This window comes from Odocoileus virginianus, unplaced genomic scaffold (genome assembly GCF_023699985.2).
Source record: "Odocoileus virginianus isolate 20LAN1187 ecotype Illinois unplaced genomic scaffold, Ovbor_1.2 Unplaced_Contig_26, whole genome shotgun sequence".
Classification (NCBI taxonomy): Eukaryota; Metazoa; Chordata; class Mammalia; order Artiodactyla; family Cervidae; genus Odocoileus; species Odocoileus virginianus.
This window is the reverse complement of record NW_027224343.1, coordinates 210,280-236,459: the sequence shown is the minus strand read 5'-3', so window position 1 is coordinate 236,459 and position 26,180 is coordinate 210,280. Positions and strand designations below refer to the sequence as shown.

General features: G+C 44.2%; 1 protein-coding gene across 1 annotated transcript in view; it reads right to left on the bottom strand.

The window, feature by feature from the left end:
• The window catches only part of ZCCHC2 (zinc finger CCHC-type containing 2), a 46,675-nt gene that overhangs the window by 5,049 nt on the left and 15,446 nt on the right, over positions 1–26,180 (bottom strand). The window contains exons 2-12 of the mRNA XM_070464510.1: positions 25,466–25,577; positions 22,873–22,949; positions 20,592–20,663; positions 18,906–19,018; positions 15,408–15,502; positions 12,762–12,845; positions 11,178–11,235; positions 8,218–8,350; positions 7,076–7,140; positions 6,591–6,685; positions 2,373–2,501 (exon numbers count right to left, since the gene is read on the bottom strand). Coding sequence (XP_070320611.1) covers positions 2,373–2,501; positions 6,591–6,685; positions 7,076–7,140; positions 8,218–8,350; positions 11,178–11,235; positions 12,762–12,845; positions 15,408–15,502; positions 18,906–19,018; positions 20,592–20,663; positions 22,873–22,949; positions 25,466–25,577 — 1,033 coding nt within the window. The remainder of the gene's footprint in view (positions 1–2,372; positions 2,502–6,590; positions 6,686–7,075; positions 7,141–8,217; positions 8,351–11,177; positions 11,236–12,761; positions 12,846–15,407; positions 15,503–18,905; positions 19,019–20,591; positions 20,664–22,872; positions 22,950–25,465; positions 25,578–26,180) is intronic.

Genomic DNA, 26,180 nt, shown 5'->3' with positions numbered 1-26,180 from the left:
GTAAGAAACAAAAGGTTAATGGAGCCTGAATGAAGCACAGTATAAACACGGACCTTTATTAATAAGGGATCAGGGATCTTTTACCCTTAATCAATTTTAGGCAATTCATTTGATTTATATGTTGTACTGCCTGCCAAGCCTGAGGTCTTCACAACTGTCTCTCATAAATTATACAATTTAAAGGAGTTCAATCAAAATTATTTAATTTAAACATCTAGAGATAGAGAAGGGAAGACAGTTTTCCTAGAGTGGAAAAGTCTTCCTTTTAAATACTTCAGTGGGAGAAAGAAAATGTAAAGCTACCATTACAGTCATAAAATAAATGCTAGAACACAAGAAGCAAGAAAAATACAAGACCACTGCTGTTTTTCCTAAAACAAAACAGCCAAGTGGCAGATATAAAACTATATCACATTTCTTTTTATTACTGTATCATTCTTATGCACTCTTATGCTTATAAACAGAAATAAATTCAATATAGACTTCCCCTGCATTTCTTAATTTTTGGTGTAAAGGGAGCAAAATACAAGATTTAATTCACACTGTTTATCATAAACCCAGAAACTGTAGTACTATGTATGGGGACCATCCAATTAAATGCAGTGCCTTATTTAACATCTTTTTGCTCACAAATATAAGCAGAATTGCCTTATGTACTTAAAATGCTTATATTTATTAAGGTAGTAACTAGCTATATTCAGCTAAGAGGCTAAAACTTTTAGAAACAATTCTAAAAACAAATCATACTATGCTTCCTGGAGAAAGGTTAAATAGAACCTATGTCGTGACACAGAGTGTAAACAACAATACTATTGACTCAAAAATAATTTTTATTAGAAGAGATTCAACATATGAATAAATGGTTCTAATATAAACTCCCCTTAATAACTGAGGAGTTCCTTGTTAAACTCTGCAAAACAAAAAGTATTCAATTAGTAACTTACTTAAGGCATTATATCTATATCTGTACCTTCACACAAGTAAGAGTTAAAAATAATATTTAAGTTCAAAAGAAGCTGTTAACATTTTTCAGATGATCAGTTAAATTTCTCAATGGGCTTTGTTTAAATCATCTTAAGTCATAGCAAATAGCCCAATGATTTTAACTGATCTCAAATGGTTTTCTGAGCATTCATTAGAAGGACTCATCAAGTGATTCATATATTTCAAAGTCTGAGCTGACTTTGAAAAGTGTAATGTTTTATTTAAAAAACCCCATTATGACCACCACCACCACCACCAACAAAGCCACTTGCAATGTAGGAGACCCAAGTTCAATCCCTGGGTCAGGAAGATGCCCTGGAGAAGGAAATGGCAACCCACTCCAGCATTCTTGCCTGGGAAATGCTATGGACAGAGGATCCTGCTGGGCTACAGGCCACGAGGGGGCAGAGAGTCAGACATGACTGCATGACTAACAGCTTGAGTCTGCCATGTTAACAGCTGTTCACCCATGGGCATGTGTCACCATCAGTGGCAACTGTTTAACAATACGGCTGCCTGAGGTAGCATTGCCAGTTGGGACTAACAAGAGTCTGACCAAAAAACTTTATAAAGAAAAAAACTGAAGAATGAGATGTCCACAGGAAGCTCTGAAAAGCTGAGATATATCCCTGGGAATCGAGAAGGCCATGCTCATATGCAGGGTGGTAGGCCTGCCCAGTAAGGACCTAAGGTGCCTCTCAGTTCTTACTTCTGGCTGACTCTGGTTTTCATTTAAGGAGGATTTGAAGATACAGTACTCACAGAAAACAAAATGGCAGATATAAATCCTCCCTTATCATTAATTACAGTAAATTTAAATACATAAACAAGCCAGCCAAATGGCAGAGATGGGCAGAATGGCTTAAAAAAACCCATAATCCAACTATAAGGTGTCTTTAAGAGACATACTTTAGAATCAAAGACACAAACACATTTAAAGCACAAGGATGGAAAAAGAGGTAAGTAACCTGCAAACACCCAAAAGAGAGCTAAAGTGGCTACAGTATTATCATCACATAAAACAGACTTTGAGACAAAATCTGTCATTAGAGACAAAGAAGGATATTTATAATGATGAAAATGGTCAATCAGGAGGACATAAAAATAAATATATGTGCATCTAACAATATGCAGTTTTCAGTCTTTCTACACAGACTCTCTACTTTGTTATGACTCTTCTTTCTCTTTAATATCATCTGCAGTGAAACAGGTTTAAAAAATCAACATTAGCAGAAACTGCTAAGTCAGTGGTCTTTAAGACACCTGTTATACCAATTAAATTTAAAGTCAATAATGACATTCTCAGTACCATAAAAATAGTTATGTTTGACATATTTTAAGAGTGCACATTTCCCTCTGCCTCCCCCACACCCTTCCAAAGAGCAAACCTCTGTCTTTTTCTTCTTCACTTTCAAAGCTCTCTCTCCCATCATGTCGGGGGCTAGAAGGAGAGCTGTAACTCTCTGAAGACGTCTCTCCACATGTGTCATGTCCAGATCCAATGTCCAAACTCACATCTGAAAAGTACATGATTTTTAAAAAAATAGAATAGTTCAGCTGAATAAATTTCTGAACTGAACCATCAGAAATTACAGCTGTAAATTTTTTTTTTCAGTTTTGCTATAATTATGTAATAAAAACTGGCCATTGACCTAGGTGAAGATTCATTACTGAAACACAATTTTAACTGAAAATAATTGACAAATACATTCCTAAAACAAAGGCAGAGAAAATAGTCAATCTATTGACTTTAAAAATCAGAATTAATGTTCTTTTTAGGGTCTGCCTAATATTTCCACACTGACCCATTTCTTAAGTCAAACAAAAACTCCTCTGAGGACACTATAAAATTCTTAAAAAAAAAACAAAACAAAACTCAAGAATACAACTGACTGCCAAAAATGCCTTTCAGTTAAAATTTCCATGCCTGAATATTTGAAAAGATTAAACTGCTTCCCATGAAGTAGAGTGAGTAGCCCCTGAGTTCTAAGCAGAAATAAATGAAGGACTGGAAAAAAAAAACCAAAACCACCACCAAACCACCCGGGTTGAGTGAGCTCACTGAAAAGAAGGTGAGGCATCTATTTCCCAGAATGAAATAACGTACGGCATTATTTCCTTTGCATTATATAGCTAGTAAAGATTTTAATCACTCAACTGTCATAGATTAATTTGCAATTTTCAAAGAAATAAATACATAAATCTAAATCTATAGTGAACATAATTTCCTGTTTTTGACAATCCAGGTGCTTTAGAATTGTGTGGCATCTTTGGATTTTTTATAATAAAAAAGAAATGTGATCCTCTGGACTCAGAAGGTGAGGAAGGTGAGGATGATTAACTATGCCAAAGGCTATTCCACAAACAGAGATATAAAATTCAACATTCAAAAAACTAAGATCATGGCATACAGTCCATCACTTTGTGGCAACAATGGAAACTGTGACAGATTATTTTCTTGGGCTCCAAAATCACTGCAGATAGTGACTGCAGCCATGAAATTAAAAGATGCTTGCTCCTTGGAAGAAAAACTATGACCAACCTAGACAGCATATTAAAAAGCAGAGACATTATTTTGCCAACAAAGGTCCATCTAGTCAAAGCTATGGTTTTTCCAATAGTCATGTATGGATGTGAGAGTTGGACCATAAAGAAAGCTGAGTGCCGAAGAATTGATGCTTTTGAACTGTGGTGTTGGAGAAGACTCTTGAGAGTCTCTTGGACTGCAAGGAGATCCAACCAGTCAATCCTAAAGGAAATCAGTCCTGAATGTTCATTGGAAGGACTGATGCTGAAGCTGAAGCTCTAATACTTTGGCCACCTGATGCAAAGGAACTGACTCATTAGAAAAGACTCTGATGCTGGGAAAGATTGAAGGCAGGAGGAGAAGGGGACAACAGGATGAGATGGTTGGATGGCATCATTGACTTGATGAACATGAGTTTGAGCAAGCTCCAGGAGTTGGTGATGGACAGGGAAGCCTGGCGTGCTGCAGTCTGTGGGGTTGCAAAGAGTCAAACACAACTGAGCGACAGAATTGAACTGATAAACTTTTTGACTTATTGTTTTCCGTGATTCCACTTTTTCCCCTTCTATTTGCCATGAAAGGATGGGACGGGGTCCCATGTTATTAAGACGACAAAGAGGAAAAAATTTACACAAGCCACTATTCTAATAATAAAAATCTAGTTATTAGTATTTATGGACAAAAAGAAGCTAGACAGACTTAAGAACCATTTAGATAACATCAGACGACAGACCCACAATGAGTTATTAAAGAAAGATGAAGGTCTTTAAATCATTACAATCTAAAATAAATTGAGAGGTCAACCCCAAATTTTCGGTGCCACAATCAGCCAACAGAAGAATGGGGTGGAAGAAATATGGGTGATGCAATCGGATAAAGTTCTTAATACTGTAAGTGAGGTAAGGCATACTTCTCTTTAGTAAAGAGATTTAAAGCTTGAAATTTTAAAAGCAAATATTGTGAAAACACAGATGGTGAACGGCACCGACTGCTTCGGGGAGAAGACAACATACAGGTGGACAGGGGGGATTTATTTTGTTCCCTTTTGTACTTTCAGAATTTTGAACAACATAAATATGTTTGACCCAAAACAGAAGTTAAATTTTAAGTTACAAACACTTATCTCAAACTGAGTTATTTAAAAATCTGGACAATCCATGAACCAAAGGACCCAATATTTTCAGCTTCAATATTAAATAGTAATTAAATATTAAATAGTAATTAAATGGTAATAGTAAATCTACATTTACTAAATGTGTTTGTTCTGTTAAAAAATCTTAAAGGTAATTCCTCAGTATTTCAAATGGATTAATAAACAGAGGGTTTTACCTTTAACCTGCCATCAGCAAACATCTCAGCTACACCTGACAATAGCTGTACAAAGTATTTTTTATTTATAGTTTTACTCTATACATAAATATATATATATACACACATATGTATCAGTGGCATATAGAGAGAACAAGATAGAGTAAGGTTTATCTTGAATTAAAAATTCTGAGGTTGTACTTTCATAATATCTGAAAATAAAGGAATTAAAAGTCTGCTCTATTACCAAAAGTTCTTAACCTAGACAGCATATGTTTTCTTCTAACTTATTAGAAGAGGCAAGAATTACATGACTGACCACCTTGGTACTTGATGCAAGCCAAATGCTTTTCATATGTTGTCACATGTAAGTCTTACAATCTGGTGAGGTGGATAGTATTCTTCTTGTACAAATTTAAGAAACTTGGGGGGTGGTAAAGATGCAAACCTACACCATCTGAGATCAAAGTCCACGCGAATCTCTGACAATACGAAGCTGAAGCGGAAGAAACTGTTACCAACTTTGTGGATGCAGTTCCCACAGCATATGTGACCAGAGTGACCTTGAGGGTGGCATACACCTGACAGGAGTCTGGACTCGAGATGACCTGATTTAGCATGTGGTTTAGAAGGCAGTGCAGAGAACGAACCAGGAGGAAACAGACAGGGAGTCCCGGCAGGAGCTGTTTCTAGTCATCCACCGAGAACTCCTGCCCCCCTGGTTTCAGCAGCGCCCCCTTCTTTCAGCTGCCATCACCACGGGAACCTCAGACACTGCAGTGTCACAACACGAAACGTTACTCCAAAGAGCTGGCCCCCAGGTTCCTCTGCTCCCACTGCAGTCCCAGGGACTCTCAGGAGTCCTCTCTAGCACCACGGTTTGAAAGCAGCAGTACTTCAGTGCTCGGTCTTCTCAAGGTCCTTCTTACAGTCCAGCTCTCACACCCACACATGACCACTGGAAAAACCACAGCCTTGACTAGACAGACCTTTGCTGGCAAAGCAATGTCTCTGCTTTTCAATATGCTGTCTAGGTTTGTCACAGCTTTTCTTCCAAGGAGCAAGAGTCTTTTAATTTCATGGCTGCAGTCACTGTCTGCAGTGATTTTGGAGCCCAAGAAAAGAAAACCTGTCACTGCTTCCACTTTTCCCCTGTTTCCCATGAAGTGATGGGACAGGATGCCATGATCTCATGTTTCTGAATGCTGAGTTTCAAGCCAGCTTTTGCACTCCTCTCTTTCACTTTCATCTAGATGCTCTTTAGTCCCTCTTCACTTTCTGCCGTAAGAGTGGTGTCATCTGCATGTCTGAGGTTGCTGATATTTCTCCCGGCAATCTTGATTTCAGTTTGTGATTCCCATAAAGTTCCACAAAGGATGGTCATTAAAGTTTGAAAGAGTCAATGAGATTTTCTAAGATGACTTTACACTAGAGCACGGGCTTCTGCAAGGCTGGGCAGACCCCTCAGGTCCTGCGGCCTCCGCTCTGGCGCATGGAGTGGCTGAAGAGGAGAGCGTGATGAGACCGCTGCCGCCAGGGGAGGAAAGGGGGCAGAGTGTAGCTGCGGCAGAGGTCCTTCCACCTCCGGGCCGGACCGAACCTCCTGCACTAAACACATCTGAAGTGTTCACAGAGTTAATTCAGAAGTTACTACTCACAGCAATGCGGGGAAACGTGTGTGAGGCTCTGACACCACAGCTCAACACCCACTCTAATAGGTACCCTGCTAATATATTTAGGTGATGTATAATTGAAAGAAAAACTCCCTTACCTTTCACAGAACCACCGTGGGTGTGCGGAAGAGCAGAGATTCGAATACCATTTATTCTACTATTCAATCTATTGTCAGTTTTCTTAATTTTCTCCCTAAGCCAAAAGTATACATGTTACCAACACCTTTTTAACAGTCCCTAGAGAACACATTAACTACAATACTAATAAAATTCCCCTCAATTTATTTTTAATAATTAAAAAAGAATGTTTAGTAAGGTATAATGTGAATGCAAGATCCCCCTTTTCAGTGGGCAGGCCTGGAGACTCTGCCCCTCCAAACTGAACATGATACACGACAACAGCCTTATTTTTATTATGTGCATGTGTTGACTATCTAGAACTAAAAAAAAGAAGTCCAGAGTAAAAATAAAAAGAAAACTAGTGGAAAAATACTATTTATACTACATCAACTAAACAGGTCTATTATCAAATGTTGTCTTTTCTGACCAATTTCTATTACTGGAAATATTAAATTAAACCTACTTTTCTATTTGTGGTTTTCCTTTCTTCTTACTGATTGAAGATAAACTTCGCTTTTCAGTTGAATGCTACGGAAAAGAATAAAACAGTAACTGGACCAAAGCACGGCCATACTCAAGGAGGTACCCTCTTATTATGAGACATTAAAATGACGCAATCCCAGTTGTATATTCTAACACATTTTTGTTTTCAATCTTTTTTGAAGTTACCTACTTGATCCACTAACATTTGCATAATTTCTGAAAACTACTTAATCATGAGAAAAATACCTACTCTGTATTTTGCTTTTATTAATAAAACGGATGTGTTTTCTTTTTGTCACTAAAAAACCAGAACCAAGTAACTGGTACTTGCTACGGGTTTACTCGTCTTCTCATCAAGTTCAGGTCGGTAAACACACGACTGTGTCAACTCTAAGAAGAAAAGGTGCAGGCACTGAAGTAGATGCAGAAAAACTATAATCAAGTGGACCTGAAAATCGGCCATTAGTAAGTATGACTTGAATAACACAATTTCTCAAAGTATGTTTTAGTGCTTTAGTTCATAAAACACATCACAATCCCAATAAAGGTTCACATCTGGACCTGAGTGTTCGCCAGGAACATAGATCCATTTTCTAGAGAAGGTGGTTCTCTCCAGAGTGGTCCCAGTAAGCATCGCCCCTGTATTCGCAGTGCCGTGGCGCCTAAACACACTGGGACACACTCAGTGCTCTGACTACACCAGCGCCTGAAAAGCGAGTACTTCCTGATCATGTTTGTGAGTGCTGGGAAACTGGCCCAGCAACTCACGAGGGAAGGGCCTTTTCAAAATTCACATCTCCACAGTGAGACAGTGACCAAAATGTAAATAATTCTTTCAAATAAAAAAACATGGCATAACGGTGTATCCCTAGTGAATCATTTCCGGCATCATCACAATAAAATCTATTAGTATTTCTGAGTAATAAAACTGATATACACTTCTCTTCAGGTCCCAGAGGAGCTTAGGTCATGTATATCAATTAACTTCAAAGTCTTGCAATCAAACGTTCCTTCATTTCTTCTTACCAGATACACTAGCAGACCTCACAGTGCTTACAAACTTGACTTGCATGCAGCAGCACCACCTGATCGGCATGGAAGATGACGAGACCACCGCCGTACCTGGTCAACTAAGGCCACACACTGCTCCTGGCGCTGACCCACACAGGCTGGCTTCCTCCAGTCCACAACTCCATTCTGCTCAGCATACTGCACAGGGAGCCGGTCCCCCGGGGAACAACCCACACCGACAGTGCTAACAAGAGAAAGAGTTCGTGCCAGTGTGAAGCTCCATCCTCAAAAATCCCACCTACTCAGCGTACAGTGAAGAAGCGACAGCAACCCTTTCTTCAGTGCATTAGTTTTTTATAGAATGCCTTGCAATAGCTCTAAGGAAAAAAGTAAACTATGAAAATAAGCCAGTACATAGCATTCTTACCTATTTATTAATTAATTCCTGTCTCTGAGGAGCTTGACAAAGGCAGTCTATCTCGGGACTCATTCCACGTGGCTCACAACTGGGGTACTAACCCTAATCTTGAGAAAATCGCTGTGGACTGTGTGTGTCTTAAGGCAAGGGAAGGGACAGCATATTGTGACTGGAAATCAAGAGGAACAGGCCACAGAAACAGACTCAAAGAGAATCCAGAGAATTACTGGACACGGACTCTAAACTAACAGTGCTCAACACCGGTCAGGAGCTACAGGATGACAGAATTTTGGAAGAATACTGGAAAACAGAAAAAGGAGTCAAATTTAAATTCTAGAACTGTAAAATTAATTAGGGTTAGAAATCAAGATTGCTAGGAGAAATATCAATAACCTCAGATATGCAGATGACACCACCCCTATGGCAGAAAATGAAGAGGAACTAAAAAGCCTCTTGGTGAAAGTCAAACAGGAGAGTGAAAAAGTTAGCTTAAAGCTCAACATTCAGAAAACTAAGATCATGGCATCTGGTCCTATCACCTCATGGGAAATAGATGGGGAGACAGTGGAAACAGTGGCAGACTTTATTTTTTTGGGCTCCAAAATCACTGCAGATGGTGACTGCAGCCATGAAATTAAAAGACGCTTACTCCTTGGAAGGAAAGTTATGACCAACCTAGATAGCATATTAAAAAGTAGAGACATTACTTTGCCAACAAAGGTCCGTCTGGTCAAGGCTATGGTTTTTCCAGTGGTCATGTATGGATGTGAGAGTTGGACTGTGAAGAAAGCTGAGCGCCGGCAAAAATTGATGCTTTTGAACTGTGGTGTTGGAGAAGACTCTTGAGAGTCCCTTGGACTGCAAGGAGATCCAACCAGTCCATCCTAAAGGAGATCAGTTCTGGGTGTTCATTGGAAGGACTGATGCTGAAGCTGAAACTCTAATACTTTGGCTACCTGATGCGAAGAGTTGACTCGTTGGAAAAGACTGTGATGCTGGGAGGGATTGGGGACAGGAGGAGAAGGGGACGACAGAGGATGAGATGGCTGGATGGCATCACCGACTCGATGGGCATGAGTTTGAGTAAACTCTGGGAGTTTGTGATGGACAGGGAGGCCTGGTGTGCTGCGATTCATGGGGTCGCAAAGAGTCAGACACGACTGAGCGACTGAACTGAACTAAGATAAATTAGGAATTCAATGGATGGAAACAGATGAAGAGAATCAGTGAAGAGGAAATCTGGTCATGAGAAAACAGACTGGAGCATGGACAGGGAAAAAATGTGGCAACAAAAGAAGTCTGAGAGAGCAGAGGGGATGTGGTGAAGAGTCCGACCTGTGAACACCCAGGGTCACAGAAGGGGGAGCCAGATCACAGGCAGAAGCAGCGCATGGGGAGAGAGGCTGGGCTCCTCTCAAACGAAACCATCAAGCGTCAGCTTCAAGAGAGGGGACGCGTTCAAAGAAAACTGCAAACTTATCACAGGGAACTGCTGAAAACCAGACAATGGGAAAATTCACACACACAGTCCAGGTTTGGAAAAGCACCCTAACGTTCGGAAAGTAACAAGGTGGAGACGACAGATACCTGCAGTCTTGAGCTCGTCCTAGAAGCAGAACCTGGGTGACACAGCAGGGCATCTGGGAGGCAGGAGCAAGGAGTGGGGCAAGTCAGACGGGAGGGGAGAAGCCAGCCTGAGGGGCTGTCACTGGGGCCGCCACGAGCTGCAGAGGCTCAAGCCCCCTGGGACCCCCACAGCTACCTCCCCAGGGGCAGGAGCTGGAGCTCCCCACCGGTGAGGGCGGAGCCCTGGGCAAACGAACTTCCAGCTCTGAGCCGGCCGGTTCCAGGGCCAAGCAGGCCCAGAGCACCCGCACGACCCCCGGGGCGGGAGTCTAGGGAGACTGCAGCAGTGGGAGGGGGTCGGAAGTCACACAGATGATTTTAGGTGCTTTGCGGCAGAAATCAAACCGGGCTGAGAGGAGATGAAGTGAAGGACCCAAGGCACAGGCCTGGAGACAGTGATCCAGGCGCTTGTAGCGCTGACAGGAAGTAACTACCCGCCTGCAGTCCTATGTCCTATCTGCGAAATGTCTTTCAAAAAGGAAGGAGAGACGGACATTTCTTCTTGAGAAAAACAAAGTGAACTCATCACTGGCAGACAATGATGACAGGAATTTCTCAAGTGTTCTTCAGTTAGAATGATGCTCAGACATACTGGAAGGAATGAAGAACAATGGAATGGTAGTATTTAAATGATGAATGAAAAAAAGGCTTCATGAGGTTTAAAGGAGAACTAAGGTACATGACAGGTATAGTTTGTAAGCTGGGAGGAGGTAAGTGAAGCGACAGTGATGCAAGGTCCTCACATGGAAGTGGTCCGAGCACAACTGGGGTCAGACCTTCCTGAGCTGCCGATGGAGAACGAAACCTCCAGGCAACCGCGGCAAGGACAAAAACCAGAGTGTGCACAACCGTGGCAGCTAACACAGCAGAGGGGCAGGATTGAAAACCACCAGAACACAAGGAGAGCTAGAGCTGATACAAGTAACCAGCAAACAGTGAGAGGCAGAATGGCAACTAACTATCAGGAAGTAAACATGAGGTTGATTCAAAAACACAAAGTCCTTCAGGTTTTAGGAGAGATACCTACTTCCCAAGGGGGCTTTTGCCGGCATGTTTCTTGTGGATTACGGTGTGCTGTAACACATCTAGAGTGAAGGGAAAAAAAAACAATTTATTGCACCACACCCTTCTGCAAAATCCAAACAGAGGCCACAGCTGATTTACGACCGTAACAGTGTTGACAGACCACTTAGAGCGCTTCCAAGCACATGGAAAATTCCTCAAAGAAACAATTTCCCAAGACAGTCAGTGACTGAACTTTCTTAAATATCCTCTCAAACACATTCCACCTAACAGCAGATCAAATTTGTCCAAAACTACAGAAGTTGACTATGCACATTAAACTGAAAAACCACACATTGAATTTCAGGCCTTTTTTTTTTTTTTTTTGCCATTAAAACAAATGAAGTGTCTCAAATTAAAAAAAAAAATACATACTAATAAAACCAACACCCATGTACCCACCTCCTGGATATCTCTGTATTTTCCTCTTTTTATTAAGAAAGGAAACATCCTAGGAACAATTAAATGCCTCCCTCCATTGCATTCCAGTCCCTGCCCCTACAGAGGTTAGCTGAAATACTCTGGTGTATTGTTTTTAACTACCCATGTGTGCATTCACAAACAGAGTGGTGCTACATGTTTGAATATACTATAAATATCGTTCATTTTAACTGCCACCTAGCGTGAACGTGCCTCAATCTATTCATGACTTTATTAACATCTGAAACGCTCGGGTAACATTCAGGGCTTTGCTGTTCCCCCACAGGCTGCCGGGACAGCCCCCCGAGTCCTGCCCCCTGAGCCTATGGGCGACAATGTTCACAGAAGCAGAAACGCTGGGGAGCGGCATCAACCACCTCCAATTGCATGACAGCATCGAATTTCTGTCCAAAATACTTGCACCAATTTAAATTCCCATTGACGGTGGGTGAGAATTCCCCTTACTTCATATCCTTGATAATTCCCAAACTTGAAAATGGTTTGCCAATCTGATGGGTATGAAATCATTTCTCATTGCTTTCCTTTGCATTTTCTGGACTACTCAGGGGACTGAACCATTCAAGGTTCTTCTGTGAATTGCCTATTTTTATCTTTCCCTATGTTGTTGACCGGACTGATTTTCTCCATGATTTTTTAGAAGACTGTACAGTCTTGGTTGTAGTCTTTACCTGTAAATACCCTGCAAATGTCTGTGTGGCTTTCTGTCACATGTTAAGCTTTAATTCAGAACAGAAAGATCTCCCCTATGGTCATACTAACTCTGTCTTGTCTGGAAAGCCTTCTTGTCCCAGAGTACTAACCTTTAAAAACTCAAGTTTTATATTTTACACTAAGTTTATATATGCTACATATAATGTGCTATTCACTTGAAATGTTCTGTGCACGACAGAAGTAGGGATCTAATTATATAATTTTTCCCGACTGGAAAGCCAGCCAGTACCACTTATCATACACAGTTTCCCCCTGTCTCTGAAACGCCACCTGTCACACGCCAAGTCCCCACATGTCTGTCTCTCGGTTCCTTGATCTGTGCTGGCTGGCTGTTTGACCTACCCCTGCAACAATACTGGGCAGAATGACTTATCCATCCCAGCGAATCAATGTTTACCTTCTTCTTGACTTGACGCTTCCGAGCTGTCTTCTTTCAAGTGTTCTAATATCTTACAGGTCTTCAGAGAGGATTGTAAGTTATCTGCAGGAAGTATTAAATGTCATTAACTTTTAGGGAAATTACTACAGTGAGACAAACAATTGCAATGATTACTTTTCTCCCACAGAAGATGAGAGTTGAGAGTCAATGGCAAAGAGAACGTTTCCGGTAGTTAGGGAAGCAACAAGCAAGCAAGGGGACGTGGCACAGACCCTTGGGCCGGGAGCGGGGACCCTGAACCATGCAGCCAGCTCTCCCCATAGAAGCCACAGGACTGGAGCAACTGGGTTCACATCTGCCTGCCCGTGTGCCCTGGTGCAATGTGAGGAGATGGACTGGATTAGTGCTTCTAAACATCTGTGCTGTGTAAGGTTTTCGTTTTAGAATCTCCAGTTTCGTGCTCCTTTTATGAACGACAGTGCAGTGTGGTGACATCAGGCGGCTGCAGCGACGCACGGCACCTCCCGCTGCTGCTCTTCCTCCAGACGTGTGGCCGGCGCTCGCGGGTCAGCCCGGGCCCTCGGGGCACACTGTGCGCGCCGGGTCGCTTCGCCGTTCCAGACAGACCAGTGGGCTTGCAGAGGTTAACGTCTTAAGTCATTCGGGTGTCTAACATCTGTTTTCTCGGATGTCAGAATGTGGAATGTTGCTATTTCAGGGAGGCGGGAGGACTGTGGAACTGTCATTTCTTAAAAGTGTGTGTGTTAGTTGCTCAGTTGTGTCTGACTCTGTACAACCCCATGGACTGTAGCCCGCCAGGCTCCTCTGTCCATGAAATTCTCCAGGCAAGAATACTGGAGTGGTTGTCATTTCCTTCTCCAGGGGATCTTCCCAACCCAGGGATCGAACCTAGGTCTCCTGCATTGCAGGCGAATGCTTTACCGTCTGAGCTACTAGAGAAGCCCTTTCTTAAAGGAGTGGGTGCAAAATGAACTTTGCCAACAATATGTTCTTTGGTGAAATAACTTGAGATTTTCCACAATTTCAAAACAGGTCCTTTAATACAGTATTTTGATTTCACACAATTTGAGATCTTAAAAATCCACCAGCCTCTTTAGCATTGCTTATGTAATTTACAAACTGCCAAACTCTCCAGATGAGTTTTCTCTTATTTATGTGTGTACTACTCACTTGAGCACATTTTCCTAGGCAGCCTGGCTAAAATCTGAATTAAAAGTTTAACTTCAGGCCTCAATGCTTCTTTAGAATTAAACAGATGCTATTTATAGATATTCATTTAAAAAATTACACTTGGTTCAGGAAGAAAGCACTGACTGTTTTGATGTTACTGGCAAAATATTTGTTAGAAAAGGCAGCTGAGATAGATGTGTACAAAACTAAATGCAAAGCAGACTGTGATCAATGCTGAAACATCAGGGCAAAACCAAACCACAGAAACATACAGGAAAGCTAGGAAATATCCTTGTGAGGTGGTTATTTCAGTTGGGTCCTAAAAAACAGGTGTGATCTTAACAGACTGTGACAAAAGGGTGCAAAAGAGCAAGGCCCTGGAATAGGAAATGGTCAGGTGTACTGAGTGGCTGCCAAGCCTTTAAACCGGGGAGAGGAGGCTCAAGGATGCTCATGAGAGGGCCTGAGCCTCACAGCAGATGTTTAATGCTCTGAATAGAGGGTGGACAGAAGCTCCAATACTCTGGCCACCTGATGCGAAGAGCTGACTCATGGAAAAGACCCTGATGCTTTGAAAGATTGAAGGCAGGAGGAGAAGGGGGCGACAGAGGATGAGATGGTTAGACAGCATCACTGACTCAACGGATATGAATTTGAGCAAACTCCAGAAGATAGTGAAAGACAGGGGAGCCTCGTGTGCTGCAGCCCATGGTGTCACAGAGTTGGACACAACTTAATGACTGAACAACAACAAGAGGATTAACAAACTGATCCCCAAGATAATTCTGGGGCAGGTTACAATAGAGTGAGAAACTAGAATTGGAGAGAAGTGAGGCTTGGTACAGTCTATGCGTGAAAATAAGGCCTGGCAGTGGGGCTGGTGAAAAGGGCAAGAAGGAAGATGTCCTGTCTGCTGGCTTGGTCTTTAAATGACTGGACATGAAGGGGAAATGTGAAGACGATAAGGCCAGAGCTTCCGGCCTGAAGGCTGGGGAGGTCCTTATGGGAACAGGGGCAGAGATCAGAGCTTATCCATCATCTAGGCTGCACTAGAGTGTCTCTGCAACCTGTGAGTCAGGTCTGTCAAGGGGCCTGAGGATCCAGAAGGCCCACGAGTTTGAGATACCTGGCCCCTGTTTTGTGATGTTAGCATTTTTTTCTTTTAAAATTTTCATTACAGTACCGCTGATTTAGCTATTAGTTTCCGCTGTAAGCACAGTGAATCAGTTATAAATCTCCACTCTTTCACAGATGTTTTTCACATATGGGTCATTACTGTTTTGTGACATTAGCTTTTATAAGTTACTTTCCTTAAAACTGCAGTGAAAATTGACTAAAAACTACCAATGTTTCTAATTTGTATGCTACTTGACCTTAACTAAAACGACAATCCCATATACAAGATGGCGTGGTAAAGCAAGAAATCCAGGCCAGAAAAATGTCAGATTTCGATGGAGGAGTGGAGACACTTACTGAGGCTGTGTAGAGGGTCAGATGATAAGGACTGAAAAAAGCTGTGTACTTTCTGACTCTGTAGAAAAGCTTGTGATGAAGTTGAAAATAGCTGCCTGCATGTAAAAAGAAAATAGATTGGTTAATTTCATGCAATAAACCCACAAGATAGGTGAGATGGTAAACAAACCACGTGGCAGTTTAATTCAGGTGCAAAAAACTGTTTTCCTAAAGAAGAGAATATTTGTTCGCTAATGTATTTCCCACAGGAGAAAATGAATAAAAGACTTATTTACAAGAATCTAATAAACAGGCTTATTTTCAATTTTATATAATCTAGTGATAAAGTTTCAATTCTGACCCAACACGTGTTATTAACAATCACCTTTCTGCTCAGAAGAACAACTGCAGGTTCTTTACCCTTCTTCACAGGTGTTACTTTTCACCATTCGGCTGCACCGTGAAGGAACCATCCCACTCCCTAAAGATACAGAGACTGGGAAGTTTCGACGCAGGAGTACTGGAAACCCAAGACGCTGCCAGGTTAGCTACAAGGACTGCTGCAGACTAAGGCATGTGTGTCTGATGAGTCACCCCACTATGCATCACACCATGAGTCTAAGCTGTTATCTTTAAGAACAGCTTTCCTCCTGTTGTATTAATGTCATTAGGGGATTCCAAGTAGAGGTCTTCCCTACAAAAGGGGCAGAGTTACAGCACAGTCTGATGGAAGTTTACTTGGGGTGTGAACACCAGCTTAATCACTTACAAGCTGAGTCACCCTAAACAAGGCATGTGGCCTTTCAGCTCCAAATTCCTCTTAGGAAATATCAACATTCTTCAAGGTTATGATACTCAAATAGTACACACACATTAAACTGTCACCCCACTCAACATACAAATCTCTTTTCATTGCTTTTGAATACTTTTAAGTGCTCATTCAAAAATTTAGTTCTTAATGTCTCTCCAAGGTTTCAGACCTACCATTCCAATTAGTTCTAAAATCATCAATTATATCAAGAGATGACCCTTATGGACCAAAGTTTCCTTGTGCATTAGACAAAACTTCTTGGAACTCATAATGTGGAGGTAAACATGCAACAGGAAGACAAGGGGGGGAAATGGAGAGATGGAGGAGAAACAGATGCAAAGTATGGAGCTCACCTAAATTTCCAGGTCTGAACACACTACCGAAGAATGGGGATTAAAATCCAACGGCTTCTGTTTATCCAACCAACTGTTTACAAACCAACTAATTGGTCAGAAGTACAGTGATATCCAGTACAAGACAGAGGCTTGTAATCAGCATACAGGCTCCTCAGATTCACTGCTGCAGGGCCCCAAGAGAGCAATTACACCCAAACAGGACACAAAGTGGCCATCAACTACTCACGCAATTAAGTAAGAAAAACAAAATTGCATTTTGACATGACTGACGTCATCCAACCCCAAAGGCACGTTTCCGTACCATACCTTCATCTTCCTAATCACCAGTGCAGGCGGGAGGGAACGCAGACACCAGGTCCTGTACTGGTCCATCGCCGCCTCACTTACACACTCATTTCCTCCCTCTTTACACACTTCCCTCCCTCCCTCACTCATTTCCTCCCTCTTTACACACTTCCCTCCCTCCCTCACACACTCATTTCCTCCCTCTTTACACACTTCCCTCCCTCACTCACTCATTTCCTCCCTCTTTACACACCTCCCTCCCTCCCTCACTCACTCATTTCCTCCCTCTTTACACACCTCCCTCCCTCCCTCACTCACTCATTTCCTCCCTCTTTACACACTTCCCTCCCTCACTCACTCATTTCCTCCCTCTTTACACACCTCCCTCCCTCCCTCACTCACTCATTTCCTCCCTCTTTACACACCTCCCTCCCTCCCTCACTCACTCATTTCCTCCCTCTTTACACACTTCCCTCCCTCACTCACTCATTTCCTCCCTCTTTACACACCTCCCTCCCTCCCTCACTCACTCATTTCCTCCCTCTTTACACACTTCCCTCCCTCACTCACTCATTTCCTCCCTCTTTACACACTTCCCTTCCTCACACACTCATTTCCTCCCTCTTTCGTCTTCCCCCTCCTTTACAGCTGCTGCATTTCTTAACGGCAGGAGTGACAGTGACACTGACCTAAAACCCACAAACTGGGAATCAGTGTCCCGAATCCAATTTATGGTGCTGAGACCACAGCCTAGCCACACAGAACAATCAGGGGTGTTTTTAAAGGCAAGTATAAGAAAAAGTCACTTCTTTAACATAACTTTTGCAGGGACGTCGCCCCAGTCCTCAGCCCCGGCTGGCCACGAGCTGCCTGCGGCACGCTGAGCCGTGCAGACCTCACCCCCGGAGCGCGCGGCGGGCAGACCTCACCCCCGGAGCGCGCGCGCAGACCTCACCCCCAGAGCGCGCGGCGGGCAAACCTCACCCCCAGAGCGCGCGGCGGGCAGACCTCACCCCCGGAGCGCGCGCGCAGACCTCACCCCCAGAGCGCGCGGCGGGCAAACCTCACCCCCGGAGCGCGCGCGCAGACCTCACCCCCGGAGCACGCGGCGGGCAGACCTCACCCCCGGAGCGCGCGCGCAGACCTCACCCCCAGAGCGCGCGGCGGGCAAACCTCACCCCCGGAGCGCGCGCGCAGACCTCACCCCCGGAGCACGCGGCGGGCAGACCTCACCCCCGGAGCACGCGGCGGGCAGACCTCACCCCCGGAGCGCGCGCGCAGACCTCACCCCCAGAGCGCGCGGCGGGCAAACCTCACCCCCGGAGCGCGCGCGCAGACCTCACCCCCGGAGCACGCGGCGGGCAGACCTCACCCCCGGAGCGCGCGCGCAGACCTCACCCCCAGAGCGCGCGGCGGGCAAACCTCACCCCCGGAGCGCGCGCGCAGACCTCACCCCCGGAGCACGCGGCGGGCAGACCTCACCCCCGGAGCACGCGGCGGGCAGACCTCACCCCCGGAGCGCGCGCGCAGACCTCACCCCCAGAGCGCGCGGCGGGCAAACCTCACCCCCGGAGCGCGCGCGCAGACCTCACCCCCGGAGCACGCGGCGGGCAGACCTCACCCCCGGAGCGCGCGCGCAGACCTCACCCCCAGAGCGCGCGGCGGGCAAACCTCACCCCCGGAGCGCGCGCGCAGACCTCACCCCCGGAGCACGCGGCGGGCAGACCTCACCCCCGGAGCACGCGGCGGGCAGACCTCACCCCCGGAGCACGCGGCGGGCAGACCTCACCCCCGGAGCGCGCGCGCAGACCTCACCCCCAGAGCGCGCGGCGGGCAAACCTCACCCCCGGAGCGCGCGCGCAGACCTCACCCCCGGAGCACGCGGCGGGCAGACCTCACCCCCGGAGCGCGCGGCGGGCAAACCTCACCCCCGGAGTGCGCGCGCAGACCTCACCCCCGGAGCGCGCGGCGGGCAGACCTCACCCCCGGAGCGCACGGCGCGCAGACCTCACCCCCGGAGCGCGCGGCGGGCAGACCTCACCCCCGGAGCGCGCGCGCAGACCTCACCTCAGCACGGGCTCCAGGTCAGGGTGCCGCCGCTCCTCCCTCTTCAGCGAGCCCTGATTCAGGGCTCGGAGGATGGTCTTGTCAAAAGTCTCCGAGGACAACTCCTTGGGAAGCTACAAAAGAAAAGCCGCATGGCCAGCGTCACGTCTCTCACTCACAGGCAAACAGGTCACAAACCAGGGGCATAAAAGGAAGGTAAGTGCATCCTGCTCAGAAATCACCCCAAAGCCCTTCCTTTTCTAAACCTTCCCGACACAGGGCCGCAGCCTGGAGCAGCCGCCGTGCTCAGCGGGGTGGCGGGGTCCCGGGGCGCCCCATGGCGGTAGGGGGTGCCCCCCCCACAGCGCTCACCCTGCTGCAGGTCACCAGGCGCCTCTCCTGCTGCTGGACACCCACAGTGAGGCGCTTCAGTTAAATGGAGCATTTCCCAGAGCTCAAATAGCATTCTGCAAAGGGTGACCTGTCTTGGTAGTTACCACTTCTGTGCCTCCTGTTTCTCAGGTCAGACTGCCAAAGCTACACTCCCAGTGAAGAGCTGGGTGGGAACGACAGGGCAAAACCCCGAGTTTTACACAAGCAGTGCCCCCCTCTGGAGCCCCAGCTCAGCGTGCTAGAAGCTCTTCTTTAAAAACATTGAGGCCTGATGGATAACCATCTACAAAACCTCATGCCAATTTAGTTTTTGTAACTCTTCTCACAAATTTGTTCATTCGTGCAGTCAACGCACAGTTCAAACTCCGACTGTGTCTGGCTGTGGATGCAGCACTGAGGAAGAGACCTACAGCTGGCCTCCATGCAGCTGCCTTTCTGCGGAGGAACAACACTGGTGCCGGACACTGCTGCCCGAGAGCAGCAGGGGAGGGGGCCAGGGTGTAGACCCTGGGGCCACTGAGACGGAAAAGGGACTGGAAGGGCCGGCCTCACTCTTGCACATTTCAGCAAACTCTAAGTGCCGCCCATCAGCCTCCGTAAAAGTTAGTGTGTCTTAGGGAGCCCAGGTTGCAAAGGGGACCGTTTTCACTCTTACACTTTGCAGATAATTTTAAAAGGAAGGTAAACAGGGAAAAAAAAGGCATATGTAAACTTGAAAGGATATTTTATAATAGGAAATTCATTCCTAGAAGTACACTATGTTGCCACTTATTTCATATAACTTGATAAGGCGCTGGTCTTACAGAAAAAAACACTATATTCAAATGTTGGCTAAATAGGGGATCACTAATTACTGAGATTCTGAAGGATAAGTTATCTATTTGGGACTAATAATTATATATATATATATATATATATATATACTTTAAAAAATCTAACTTTTAGAGAAGTTCTATGACTAAAAAATGAAATCTATCAAGAAAAAGGACAGTCAAAGCTTAGGAAACCCAGAGAGACCCTGCTGGGTGCTGGGCACACAGCCACCAACAACATACATCTCAGCAAGAGCTACGAAAAATAAGGTTCCCTTTTTTTTTAAAATGTGGAAAGCCTTCAATTCCTTATATTAGCAATACACCATAAGAAAATCTATACTTAGAATAATACATTTTCTACAGCTAATGTTCATGAAGAGTTGTAAGTCAACCTCTACATACATGTTTTAATATTCCTGGTGTTTACTTTGATGCTAAAGGTTCTGGATTCTGTGTCATTAAATCAAAATCACTTTAACAATAAAAACTGTATTTTTACCTTCAGTAGAAATTCCTGTAGTTCTTGGTGGGTTTTTGTTACTGTTGTGACTGAAAGATCAGACCAATTTACCTGAATTAAAAAGAAAAAACAACAACAACACATACTATACAGTTATTTCTCAGGCAAGAACTGACTGGAAAAAAGCCATGTGTAAAACAGTCGACCTTACTTAAACTTTATCAAGATCAACAAATTAGAAATATAAAGTTAATCTGTTATTATCATAATTTCTTCAAAATTGTTAAAATTAACTGTATATTGACATGTTACTTAAAAATTTTAGTAACTCCTTTCAAATTGCATGGTTTTCAAAACAAGCTGTCTTCTATAAATGTGACTACATTTTAGTAATTTTTCAGAATGGGAATGTCTTACATTCCTTTTGGAGAAGTTGTAGGACTCTGAAATGACACTTGGACAGTACAGATCTAAGCCCAAGAGAAAGAAACATTTTATCTCCTGACACTTATTGAATGCACATTCTTAAGAGAAGTACCGGTTCACTGCCCCTCTCTGGTAGTACTGAATTGTACTTTTATGGGAATTTATAGTTTAGGGAAAGATTTCATTATCTTTATCTTAACGCTTTAAAGTCCCATTAAGGTGGATGAGGCAGAAATGACTACTTCCATTTGCAGATGGAGAAACTAAAACTCAAAAAGGCTAACTGACAGATTTGAACTCTAAGCAAGCAGAACAGCCAGAACTAAAATCGATCACCCACCTACTTCTTGGATACTTTTAATTCAGTGAACTCAATGATGGCCCACTAATAATTTCTACTTTACAATTATCTGAGTATAAATACTTGAACTATGTAACACATTAGCCTTAGCAACTACTCATGCCACAATTAACCAAATACTTAACAATACACTCAAAATTTTACCCAGCAACCCTCAAACAAATATCCTTATTAACAGGGCACAACTTTTTAATGACTTCTAATTATTCAAATGGTTGTTGAGCAGCTACTTGTGTCAGATACCGTTCTTATGAAAGGATATGGAGGGGACAAGACAGCGGAGTCTCTGCAGGCTGAGGTCAGAGCCCAGGGCAGGAGTTAGACCAGAGCCCGTGAGCAGAGAGAGTTCCGTCAGTGACCAGGGCTCCACAGATGCACTGGGCACACAGCAGGGGCTGCAAGCAGCACATGACACAGGTGCCAAGAGTGACCTTGGCGGGGGGGCCTCAATCTGGGGCCTAAGTCTGTAGGCAGAGAGATGGTTCAGAGCCAGAGAACACGAAGGCCTTAAGGAAGGAACGAGCTAAGAGCTCCAGCAACGAAAGGAGAGCTGGACTAGCTGAGTGAAGAGCGCAGAATGGCTGGCGTCAAATGTTACAAAATGTAGATGAGATGTGGAGATGAGGACTTAAAATCTGAAAATTGAGGATACTTCTACAGAAGGCAGAAGCTGGTCCCAAAACCTATTCAACAAAACTAGGCAAGTCAGACATGGTGAGATGCAGAGGATGATGATTCCTGCTCTCTCGGAGATGACAGCCTTCTGGAAAGAAATACCATGTAACCCAAGTACAAGAACCTGGGAAAGGGGTGATGGCGGTACACCCAGGATGAAGGAGACCTTCTGCTGGAGGATCAGAAGTGACTTCACGAGGCAGGACCGCTGACGTCTGGCGGGCAGCTCCTCCAGAAGGAAGTGAGGGGCGGGCACACAGAGACGGCCTCCCGGCTGCAGCTCCAGCGCAGGCGGCCGCTCCTCAAGAGCAGGGCTGGCCGGTGCAGCCGGCAGGGAGGAGGGAGACATGGACCAGGGTCCACTGCACAGGCCACAGGCAAAGAGGAGCCGCGGGGACCGACAGCGCTGGGCTCTGCGCTCAGTCAGATCCTGTGGGGCCGACAGGAGGACAGCAGGGCAACTAGAGACCACCCCAGGCAACGAGGGCCCGGAAACAGCAGACCCGGAGGAAGAGGAGAGACACCCGAAGATGACGCCCGTCATCCTGACGCTCAAAACTGCTCACTCTTCACTCTCACTTGCTGAAGACTTTCTTAGGCCTTAAATCTAAGGCTCTTATTTCTTTTTAATAACACTGTCAGAGTAATCTTCATGTGACACGTTTTTAAAAACTGGGCAACCATGCAGCATATCCTGAGAAAAGCACATTCCCTTAGTTCAGACAAACACAGACATGTGCACTGCTTTTCTTAAGTTAGCAAACCTGCCATTTAGCTTTTCCAAAGAGCAATTTTCATTCCTTCCAAAAGATCATTGAACACAGTGTGAGGTATCTTTTTTGGGTGAGAGTAGCTTACTTTGAAGGTGTACTCCCAATATTTGTCAGCCCTTTTTCTCTGGACTCCTTTCAACATTATCTTCTCAATGTGTACAGCTGAAAGAAAGAAAACATGCTGACTTGTTCTACAGAGACTAGATACACATTTCAGTTATTCAACCTGACACAGCCAAATGGTTAAGCTATTTATCTTCATCTTTACTACTAGCCTTAATCACGGAATAAAACCAAAAAACCCAGAAACACAGCAATGTGCTGTCCATCCATAAAGTAATTTCTTTCTACATCTACAAGTATGTTGAGTGCCTAAAGTCGTTTCAAGCACTCTGCTAAACACCAAAGATAAATAATAATAGGTGCCTGCAGTGAAGATTGCTTGTTTAGAGGAATTTTCAAAACTGTTAATTCAAATTACCACAAATACAGCACTTTAGAAGTCTTTCAGTTATTTAGGCAGATTAGGTATAAACTAGAAAAAATTTTTAAATGGGGTGGGGAACTCTTCAAAAGTAATAGGAAAGTGATAAAGACTTCTTTCCAATTCAGAATTTAAAAACTGTTTCCCTCAAGTGTGACCCTTAATATCATACAATGGTAACACAAACTTAACATTGTAATGAATTATGATGGTTCACTGTAGTAAAACATCTCACAATTTATTATACAATAGTGGTCATAAATTACACTGGTGGCTTAAGAACAATTACAGAGAATTGAACTAGATAAGATGATCAGCTCACTCATGAAGTAAGCCAAAGTGCAAATCCCAAAAGTCCTCATTTCATACATCCTTCAGTAGAAGTTACCACCTTGGCAAGTACATCTCTTTACAAAGTGAAAAAAGCCAGTCTACTAAGCATAATATAAGGACTTAAGAAAAAAAAAGTTTTGTTGCTCAGGGTATAAGTAGAAGAAATCGTAATGAAGATGATAAAGGTCACAGGGAAGAAGTTAGGAAAGTGACTCAACACAAGGTCACTGCTGGAGTCACAGGGGACAGGAGATGGAAAAGAAAAGGGAAGGACTCACTTTGCCTTAAAGGAAGAAGTTAAAACAGGTGAAGTAGAATATACAAAGGAACAAAAGTGTGCAGGAAGAAGTAAGATTGCTATAGATCACAGAAGGTGGGCAATGAGAAAGCAGGAATCATAAGATTACAGAAATATGCTGGTAAACAGACACCAGGAGACACCATTACCAGAATTTTGTGTTAACTTTCCAATTGTCTAGTGTTTGGTGGCCTGCTTCTGGGCCAGCTCCCCGTGGTGGATGAGAATGTTGAGGATGGAGATGAGCCCACCACAGGAGCCGGGTGGGGTGAGAAGCCTGCAGTGGCTCAGAACTGCTGCCCGTGTCCAAGGCCGGAGGTGGGGGGGGGGGGCTGCTGTTTCCAAAAGCTGCTCTATTCAATTATGTGAAGGATGGTGCTATTAAATAAAAATGATCTGAACTAATCAATGTTCCGAAATATGAAGCAGCTCCACTTCTGAAAACAGGCTGAGAGAGGGGACCACAGGGCAGTGGGGGCACAGGAATGTGGCTATGTCTTTGCCTCGATTTCACTTCTACCTGCTGTGATCTATCAGAATCAAGATGAGGAGAGCAGAGGGCACGGGGTGAGGAATGGCTGATAATGGGAGGCCCTGCAACTCTCAAATTAAAGAACTGCAGAGCATGGACTGTGGACATTCGTTTAAAAGTTAAAGATATAGGAAAAACCATCTATAAGTACCACCTTACAGTTAATTATTATCATTTTGATGTAGTCTTTTTATTTTATCTTAAAAAAAAAAAACCACCACAACGGATCTTCACTGTAAACCCAAACTCTGCTTCAGGTGACTGCAGGCTCACTGAGCCCAGCTGAAGCAGACCAGGCAGGATTCCAGATTACGGTTCAAGATTCAGTAATCCTGAACAGGAGCAGCAATCATGTAAATGTTTTCTAAACCTTAAACATTCACACCTGTTTTTACTCTGTGAAGAAAAATGCATTACATGAAAAGATTATCCAAACTAAAAGCAAACAGAATGACATCAATTCAAAGCTGTTATAACTGGGTGTGATGCCCACCACATCTCTCACCCTTCCCAAACTGTCCCTCGGCAGGTTACAGGCCCCAGACGTAAGGGAAGAGAACGCGGGCACCCGCTTCTTGTCGGGGGCCACGTCTTTTCACTCTGCCACCCAGACACCCTGAAAACTGCATCGCCACAGGAAGCATGTGCCTGTGAGCAATCTCTTCTGACAGCGCACTTCAGTAAAATTAACTTTTCCGGTAGACCTCGAGCACATTCTACAGCTAAAGCACTGTACTAATACTTTGGGGGGAGGTTAAAGTCTTTGCCCCCCAGAGGTATGTAGCCAGATTTAAGACAAGGGCCCCTAAGGCAGAACCGATAAACGTGGACTGGGGCGGGCCAGGGGCTGCAGAGTCGGAGCCCAGACGCAGACTCAAGGAAGCCAGAGGACCAGCATCTGAGCCACACCCAGGACCCACAGAGCTCTGTACTCCACAGAGGGGCATGGGGGCGAGTTAGCCAGTGTCAGTAAGCACTCTGCAATCTTCTTGTGTACAGATGGTTTAAAGTTTAGGAAAAATACAACATACCTTCCCGCTGGGTTCTGTGAGGTGCCGCAGTAAGTCCATCATGAGGTATTGGGGCTTGTTCTATTAAAGCAGCCTCGGGACTTTGCATGTAATCACCATGAGACGAGTCATTCTAGAGGAGAGGGGGGTCACAGGTTAGTCTGCATCTGAGACTAAGAACAGTGAATGCCACAAAAACAAGCTAGATTAAAGCGATACTTCTGACAGCAGTAATTTCAACAGCAATTTTAGAGATAAAATAGGTGATTACACATTAAGAGCAGAAAGGCACAGTGCCAGACTTGGAAAAGAGATGGTAATATTTATCTTCATTTAACGGCAACATTCTATAAATTATTTAGTTGTCCCAGTTTGGGGGGCACACAGAGCATACTGCTATTCAGAATCGCCAGTGACGTCAATTCTGTACCCAAGTGACCCATGATCACATGTAAAAGGATGGTACCCTTTATGCTAGTCCCCAGATGTAAGGGCATCTGTATTTTTTATGTTTTTACGCAATTTTTTATTCACTACTTGGTCTTAGTGATAGTCCAACAAGATGCTTTGTTAGGGAAAAAAATTTTTAAGGCTATCATCAGTCCACAATCTAAACAAGAATGTGTGTGGACAATGAGTTTACTGTTAATACTAAACCATCTAATATCAACTAGGTGCTCTACCATTAGTGAACTAGAGTAAGTTTTATCCCTAGAAATGCTACTTGGAGTCATGA